General features: G+C 39.3%; 1 protein-coding gene across 1 annotated transcript in view; it reads right to left on the reverse strand.

Annotated features, from left to right (window-relative positions):
- Window positions 1-4,976: 4,976 nt before the first annotated feature.
- NOV (nephroblastoma overexpressed) overlaps window positions 4,977-9,447 on the reverse strand; it is a 6,574-nt gene continuing 2,103 nt past the window's right edge. The window contains exons 3-4 of the mRNA XM_017746051.1: window positions 7,336-7,544; window positions 4,977-5,351 (exon numbers count right to left, since the gene is read on the reverse strand). Of these exons, the coding sequence (XP_017601540.1) occupies window positions 5,055-5,351; window positions 7,336-7,544 (506 nt within the window). The 3' untranslated portion in view covers window positions 4,977-5,054. The remainder of the gene's footprint in view (window positions 5,352-7,335; window positions 7,545-9,447) is intronic.

Raw genomic sequence — 9,447 nt, forward strand, 5'->3', positions numbered from 1 at the left:
ATTGTCAATGTGTTTGACTACTGCCCTAGAGAAATTCAAAGCAGATTAAATACAAGAAGTATGCTGTTTTGATGAAGTCCTAGAGATGAAAGAGTCCTGGAAGTAGCTATAAACATCTCAGGCTACATGCTGTAGGGTGTAACACTGGGTATCATTAACGTCAGTTATTGAAGGTGTACTTAGCCTACCAGCTGTTAACACCAAAAACTGTAAAGTGACTTATTTTTGGGGCAGTAATTGTAGTAGCAAAGGAAAGGTACATATGTTCATAAGTGACTTATTTTTGGGGCAGTCCTTCAATTGTAGTAGCAAAGGAAAGGTACATATGTTCAGAGAACATGGGAATGACACTGAACTGTGCCGTAAATCAAGTCCCTCCGGATGGGAGAGAATTTGCTGAAAGTCCTTGCAAGGAGTTTCAAAGATAAACCGAGACTTTTCCTTGAGTTTCAATGCTTCCAGATAGTTGTTTATTAAGTCTTATCAGAGGAACAGAGCCACTAGCATGACCCAGGTACATCATAGAGCACAGAAAAGCAGGAGTGAGGGCTCTCTATCAAGATTTACACAGCCTTTTAAAGAGATTTTAACCAATAGTTACAAAAACGTACATTATTTTCACTTTCCTACCAATTATTCAGTAACACGACTAGGAACTGTGGAATTTTCTATCCAATCATTCCAAACTACTTTTACTGCAGAACATGGAGTAGTAGAAGAAGGAGAAGAAGGTTTAGAGAACAACAACAATCCTCCATTTTGGTATTTTTTACTCTTATCTATTTACTACAAAGAGAAGCCCAAAATCTCTGAGTTTTTCACCCTGTGACAATCTTACATAGTAGTCTATCACCTAATTCACACCACTGTATTTTCTAGTTCTTGTCTGACCGTTGGTAATTTTTTCCAAGGTTGGAGGCTAAAACAGTGTTGTTCAGGGGCGTAAGAACCCTTAAAAACAGGCAGAGAAATATTCTCAGCACTCTGGGTTCTTACAGGGAAGAACAAGTTGACCAGCATATTTTGTGCTTGTTTCATCAACACACAGTTCACATTGCTGTATGGACTCATACATAGAACGCTGAGTGATGTTCCCTGAGATGCTCAGATATGAATCCTTGGAGATATGAGCATGAATTGCTGACATTTGGATAATTTAATTTTTCTCAATCTGAGTAATTAACTTTGCTTCTTTAGGAAAATAACAGCTCTACAGAAATGTTCAGGATTTTATCACTGGAGTTTACTCATATAAATTTCACAGGTTTGACACACCATTGTTGTGTTTTAACTAAGTGTCAAGAGCTTTTTCAGGAACAGGCTGAAATTAGCCCAAAGATTAAGATAGTAACTGTCCATATTAAAGTAAAATGAATCTAAATGCACATAACCAAACTGATAGCAGATGAAAATCTGTCTCTACTGAGCTGAGGTAAAAATAGCCACTGAATTGGTATTATGTACATAGTCTAAAAGACAGTAAAACTGGGTCAGATATTTGGCTCCTTTTGTCCAGAGGAAACACTTGTGATTTCTTCCAAAAATATGTTTTCCTAAAAAACCTGCTGAAATGCTGTAGTAACATAAGAAGACATCGAGACTGCTGTAGTTCTGGCGTTTATAAAGATGGCTAGTAAGGATTTGAACACGGTGGCACTTCTCTTTTGTGGAGGTTGCAGTGCTCATAATAACGCTATTACCTTTTCACAAAATGAGTTAAAGACGTAGAAATCAGGTAGAGCAGCACTAAGAAAGGTTATGGAGGCATTTTGGCACTGGTTTCCTGAAGTGCAGACTGTAGTTTAAAGTGCTGGTGAAACAGTATAGACAAAAGGAGTTACTCAAGTTGCAGTTGAACTCATATGCCATAGTGCCCGTATTTCCCCTTTCCAAAAGAAGTGATGGACAATCCACAAGAAGAGTCCCAGCAGGAAGCTACATTTATGTCTCTTCAAAAATACCAGAAATAAAACTCCTGCCTTTGTTGGGGGAAAAAACCGACAAGAGTAGTGGATGACAATGTACAACGGGTGGTGGGTTCATATCCCAGACGAGCTTTTTAACTTGCCTGCAAAGTGGAAGCTACTTATTGAACTGCTTCTCCCTGGTGCCTGTGCTTTGCTTGTATGATCCAATAAAAGTAAAACGTAAGGAATGACATGAAAATCCAGATAACATTAAGGGAAAGCATGGGAATAGAGGAGAAGCAATGCAACAATGATAAGCTGATGCACAAGTATAACTAACTTTGGGTGTGAATGGAATAGAGGAACTGTCAAAATAAAGTGAATGAACCATTTTACTTCATAGGAAATCAGTGGTTGACTGCATTCCTCTCTAATTACGTCTGGCTCAGGATTGGCTGGGTTTTATTAATCCAAAAACTGTTTAAATTTGTCCAGACATTATTGCTGCATTGCTCAGTAGTTGATGCATCGCTTGAAAATCAGGATGCCTGTAATTTGCAAGATGACCCAGAGAAATATTTGATAGCTTGCATTATATTAGAGAAGCATTGCACAAGCCAGCCTGATTTTTGGGGTGGGGGGGGATGCAGGAGGAGATGTGCAATGAAAGTAGTTGAAAAAAAGCCCTTCTTCCATCTCTCCTGGATTCTGATCTACTCCTTAATCACTTCTCAGCTGCTTTGAGGAGTCCTGGCCATGTCCTGTCTAGCTCTTGGCATTTCCTAGCACAGAAGGTGTTACATTAGAAGATACGGACCTTTTGAACCAGGTCCAGAAGAGAGCCACAAAACTGGTCAGAAGGATGGAGTACCTCTCCTCCAAGGAAGGGCTGAGAGAGAGGAGTTTTAAGATAAAAGAGGTAGATTCAAACTAGATATAAGGAAGAAATTTTGTATAATGAGGGTAGTGAGACACTGGAACAGGTTGCCCAGGGAGGTGATAGATCCCCATCCCTGGAAACATTCAAGGTCAGGTTACAGGACTCTGAGCAACCTGAAGCAGTGGAATATGTCCCTGCTTATTTCAGAGGGGCTGGACCAGATGACCCTTAAAGGTCCCTTCCAACCCAAACTATTCTATGATTCTATGATTAGGGATTGCACTATAAACAGTGCAAGGGCAGGGAGTGTTGCATGTATGCACAAACATAGTCTTGTTCCAGCTGTTGGAAAAGTATAAAACAGGCAGGAATGTGTTGATAACAATAGCAATGACTACAGAGAAATTCATCACTGGTGGAGTTAGTGGAGAAAGACATGCAAGAGCCCAGGTGAGGACCCAATCTATCTAAACCTTAACTGAATCAGTTTTAGCACCAGGGCCTCATAATTTCAAGGATAACCTAAAAGTTGCTAAAAACCCATAAGTTGTTGATGCTTGCTCATAGTTATCTTTACCTTAGGCTTCATTGTCTAAAATGAGGAGTCTCAGGCCCCAGCTGAATTCCACCCCTCAGGAATTGCCAAACTGGAGTTTGATAGCTCCTTCAGAGAAGAACACTAGGCCAAATATGTTAAGATTAGGCTTTCTGCCTTTTTTTCTCAAGACAGAGTTGTTTCCTATCATATGGTTATAGAACAGTTGTGGCATAAGTACAGCTTTGCTGTTGCTAACAGAGACAGACACACACCAAGCTAAACTTGGTCTCACAGTCAAAGCAGCTGAATGTCTCCACAACTGTACTTAGGACCTATTGGCACAATCCTGCTACATATATGATCTAACATACATGAAACTGCCATCCTCCTCAGGCTCTATATTCCTTAGGGATATTGCCATACAGTATCTAACACAAACATGATCACAAGCTGATTTTTGTGAGGCTTGGAGTGTTGCACGACCCAATGAAATACTCTGTTAAGTTGTTCAGAACCAAATATGAACTCTGAATCGTGTAATTATTCTTCACCACCACCACGTTTCAGGGCACACTAACTTTATTTACATCATCCTATCTCCCATGCTAACTTACTCTGAAAGAAACCTCCTTTCTTATATGTGCCCCACAAATTATTCATGCTTCCCTGTAGCAAGGCACTGCATGACTTTTAACGCAGCGATTAGGATGAGGGACATTAAGAATAACGCAAGAAAGCATCTTGGTTTTAGGAGTCTGCGACCCTTTTTCTTCCCATTGCTTTTATCTGTTAAAAGCTGGTAGTTTAAGAAAAACAACTTTAGGAAAAAATATTTTGGATCACATAAAGTTTATTTACTTAGTCAAGTTATATTACAGTATGTACAGTTTCTATTTACATATACACCTTTCTAAGAAATGAAGCACCATATGATACAGTTAGTATTTTAGAGGAATTTACAGATATATTATTTTTGCATCCAAATAGTTTTATCTACAGACACGCATTGATTAGAACCAAATTCTTATACAACACTGACTTCAGCTGGTTTTGGATTAGACTGCTATTGAAGTTATCAAAGATAAATTTAATTGCTGCCAGCTATCAACCTGCTGTGCTTCAGGATAAGAGATCTTACTTATGTAGTTTCAGGAGCTATGTGCAAACTTAATCCTCAAAGTCAGAGGTATTGACAGAAGGTATTGCATAAGCCACAATAAAGCAACACTTTCATCAGTAAGATTTTTACTGTCATCAAAAACTAAGAGTTTCATTAAAAAGAAAAAAGAACACTGCTGAAGTGTTTATATGCAGTATGGAAAGTGAAGTTAAAAGCCTGGAAGTGTATGTGATACAGTATCATGCATTCCTCATGGAATCCGTTTACTCTCAAGGAGCCCAGTCTTACACCTACTGAAACTTGCAGCATAATCCCCTTAACTCAAGGGGAAAGTCTAGCTATTGGCTTTGTAATCTTTATGCCACCATCAAGAAAAAAAGGAGGCTCTGTCCAAGGTACAAAGTTTCCTTCAAGTGAATAAAAGACATTCAGAGACGGCAAATGTAAAACGAGGTATTTAATAAACTACGGGAGGGAAAAAAGCACCTAGTTTGAAAGACCATTCTGAAAAATATTTTAGATGTTTCATATATGCATTTGTTACATTCACCTGATTGTGGGTCAAGTGTTGTATAAACTGCTTGTATTTTTTGCGCTAATTCATGCTTTTCATATTTTTGCTTCGCTAGACATGGGATCTAATGGCTGGAAGAAAACAATGTTACTCTGAGGACAGTTGTTATGACACACGCAGGTGTTGATCAACATCATTGGCTTTTTTAGGACTTTGCCCTGGGGACAGTGGAACTCAACCTGGATGGTTTTGGTGTTGTGTGGGGTGCAGCAGCGCCCATCGCTGCAGAGGCCGCAGTAACGGGGTCTGTATGTCTGCACGCTCGTGCAGTTCTTGTATTCATAGTGAACGGCTCTCACCGACTTCTTCGTTCGGTTACATTTCTTCCCTTTCTAACAGAAATATGAAGAGACAATAAGTATATCATTGCATAAGACAGCATTTAACAACTGACATGCAAAGATACAGGTCTACTCTGAAAATTTGAATTTGTTGTCTTTATTCATTCAACAGCAAGAAGACTCGGAAACTGCTTCAGTAGTTAGTTACACGTAACACCTGCAAGATCTGCCCTTCGACAGCAGTGTGTTACCGGACCAGTAATGAAAGAAAAATAATTAAAGTCCACTCTTGTCATCTGAGACAAACCCAGTCTACATTCATTAAGAAACTATACTGAAAAACTTCTCAGTCTAGTGTAGTTCCATCAGAGAATCAGCAAGTCAAATGAGCAAGTTACAGGACTAGATTCAGGGAAATAAAAAGAGGGTAAAATAAACTGCAAAAGTCATCACCCATTCCTGTGACTCAAGGCAGAACCAGATTTAGCCACGTTATTTTTAACAAATGATTGACTAACTTGTCCTTGGAAATCTTCAATGACAGAGACTCCACATCTGCTGCAAACAACCCTAAGAGTTCACTATTCTTACTGCTTGGAACATTTTCACTCACAATTTTTATGCAGTCTAAACTCACCATTTCTTGTTATATCTTCCATGGACTCAAAACAGGCTGCAATATCTGAACACGGTTATGAGAACACATCTCTCTTCTCTTGCATTCAGAAGAAGTTCAGTTCTATCTGGTTTTCCCTAGATGAACATGTTTTCTAGACCTCTGATCATTCTTGTTAATCTCCTCAACCCCCCCAACATGTTTCATCTCCTTTATAAAACACAGTACTTAAAACTGCAGAGACTGTTCGGCAAAGGCCTTAGAAATGCTTTCCGACACTCAGAACATTACAGAAATTGATGGGCCTCTTACCTAGATACATGTTATTCTCCCTGATAGAAACACTTAACGTGGAGAAGAAACAAAAAAGTCATCTCCCTTAGATAAAATTATTTTTTTACATCAGAAATGTCAGTCTTGGGTTTGTTTTTTGGAGAAAAAACATCATAAGGATTAAGATAAGGTTTACTTTATCAAGCAGACATTTCATACATTTCTCTGCTGTTCTAGATGCTCAACAGACTAGAAATCTGATATATCCATTCTGTATTACTGAAGCAACTCTGATGTATATGTACAGGTAGTACAGTTGCATTTGTGGGAGAAGTTACACTTTGTGAACTGTCAAAATAATCTGCACATGCAATATATGTGATCTGTTTGGGATGATTTAAAACTATTATAGAATCATAGACCACTTTGGGTTGAAAAGGACCTTTAAAGGCTATCCAATCCAACTCCCTTGAAATAAGCAGGGACATGTTCCACTAGATCAGGTTGTTCAGAGTATTGTCCAGCCTGACCTTCAATGTTTCTGGAAATGGGGCACCTACCACCTCCCTGGGTAACCTGTTCCAGTGTCTCACCACCCTCATGGTACAAATTTTTTTTTCCTTATATCTAGTCTGAATCTACCTCTTTTAGTTTAAAACTATTACCCCTTGTCCTATCTACAGGCTCTACTAAAAAGTCTGTTTCCACCTTTCTTTTAGGCCCCCTTTAAGTACTGGCAGGGACTGTAGGGTCTCCCCAAAGCCTCCTCTCCTCCAAGTTGAACAATCCAAACTCCCTCAGCTTTACCTCATAGGGGAGGTGCTCCAGTCCTCCGACCACCTTGGTGGCCCTCCTCTGGATTAACTCCAGTAAATCCATGTCTTTCCTGAGGGCCCCAGAGCTGGACACAGTGCTCCAGGTGGGCTCTCACTAGAGTGCAGCAGAGGGGCAGAATCACCTCCCTTGACCTGCTGGAGGTGCAGCACAAAGCTACTGAGCAAACACAGCAAGTCTAATGCTTTACCAAAACCGCTTAGCTTGCTGCACATGTGCTGTTGCATCTGGAGCATTATAGACCATAAAATTCCAGCTTTAGAACTAGAGCTGAAGAGATGCTGCTGCCTTGCTTCACTCCCTGCAGCATACCTTATCAGATGACTCTTCATTTTCACATGGTCTTATGATACAAAGTCGTGTCTGCTTCACCATTTCACACTGTTGATTCTTGTTAGTAACACGGGTGGAAAAGCCCATTCCACAGCTTTTGGAACAAGCACTCCATTCTGTTGTCTGCTCAATACAATTGGCACTTGAATCTGACACATCGATTCCCAGTGTGGCCTCCTGTCTGTAGGCTGGAGACAAAACCCCACAGAATTTTATTACAAGAAAAAGTCACGTGAAACCTCAGTATGTAATTGAGCTCTATCATATCTGGGAAGGAACATGTGAGACAAAACAAGGTTCAAAATCCATGCTTTTGACAGGATTTAGAAATTTTAAAAGCTGTCTTTTTAGGAATCCTGAATGGCAACTTCCTAAAACTGAAAAAAAAAAAAAAACCAACCCAAACTAGAAAGGTGCGTATCACTGTAATCAGCAAAGCATTTAGATTCAGTTCCCTCAAGTCCACAGCTGGAAGAATTACTACCAACTTTTAAACCAGTTTAGAATCCTAAGAGATTTTTATTCCTCACCCTTTCTCATGGAAATATATCACGAATCTGTTCTAAAGCTATTTCATAAAAATATTTATATTAGGTATGAGTGGACAGAGGCTGAATGATTTATCTAAACTAATAAACAGAATGGAACTAAAGTCCTTTTACTCCTGAGAGTCGTAAAATCGCCCCATCTTGTCAATTATTGACAGACTACAGCCAGGGTGATGGTGGGGAGGGAGGAGGGAAGCCATTTCCAGGAGCTATCACAGGTACTTAAAGCCATGGTCAAGCCTGACCACTGTCCTGCCCTCCTGGCAATGTTAAGCTGCACTATGCAAATATTGCTAAGGCACACTTTGGTTCACTGATCAAAGCAGGAGCAAACAGGAGACAACACAACTGAGCCGTCAGTCACAGCTCTTGCTGTTAAGCTCCTCTAAAACAGCCTTTCTGCCTTTTGAATGGCAAAGATCCAAAAAAGGTGGCCTCCCAAGAGGGATGGCCATTGCTAAAAGAATGCAGACAATTTGTCTGTAGGTATTTTATGGATTACCCTGTCACTGTCAGACCAACCAAAGAAAAGGAAAGGTAATAAAAAGTGTCACTTTTTGTTTATGCGCTTTAAAACTAACACTTCATAGCACACTGAAAAGCTATTAAAGCTTTTCTTCCTCAATCCTTTCTCACTTCTTTTTTAAACGGATTAGCTGAGTTTTGGCATAACTAACTGCCCAAGATCACAAAGAGCAGTGCCTGGAAGAGAATGCAGTGCCCTCTACTCTCAGTAGAAAGTTATGAAAATTCATGTTAAACTAATAACATAATTTAAAGGGGATGGAGCTAGAACGTAGTAGAAAAAATGAAAATAGAGAAAAACTGAAAAAGGGGAAAATATTATCTAGCTTTTTAAAAAGCCTGAGTTCTGCACTTTGGAGTGGGTTAGGTTTTCTTACAAATCCATTCACTGTGTTTATAACCACTGCTTCTCCAAGTACTCTGTAGTGTTTTTAATGCCAACAATAAATATGAGCACTCTAGCACAGACAGGCTGGAATTTGTTGGCATTTTAGCTGCCATGCTGACCACTTCTAAGACCTGCAGGATTCAGGGGGGAAAAAAAATCTCTTGTAGACAAAGCTGTTATAATAGTACATAAGTTGTAACATATTCTTGCAGAGCAACTAGCAAGACTGCAAGGGAGTTTTTCGGTTGGGGTTTTTTTTTTTGGTTTTTTTTTTTTTTTTTTTTTTTTTTTTTGGGTTTTTTTTTTGGTGTGGGAATGTTCAGAGGATTAGTATCTTGTCCCTGTTTTATTCTGGTCACAGAACTAATGTGTACCAGATAAACAGAAATTTAAAAATTGGGAACTAACTTAATTAACTTTTAAAACTGCTATGCACGTTCATCCTCTGAATCTTTTCTTTTACCTGTTGAGTTCTGCCTTTATTCATAACCTGGTATATCTACTAGTCACTCGAGGTGAGAAAAAAGATCAGAAAAAAAATCGACCATGCAAGCAACGTGCAACCCTGTGGACATTTTCAGTATGCTGTCACCTCCTCCTCACAATTACTACGATAATTAATTTTAATTT

This window comes from Corvus brachyrhynchos, unplaced genomic scaffold (assembly GCF_000691975.1).
Source record: "Corvus brachyrhynchos isolate BGI_N302 unplaced genomic scaffold, ASM69197v1 scaffold28, whole genome shotgun sequence".
Lineage (NCBI taxonomy): Eukaryota > Metazoa > Chordata > Aves > Passeriformes > Corvidae > Corvus > Corvus brachyrhynchos.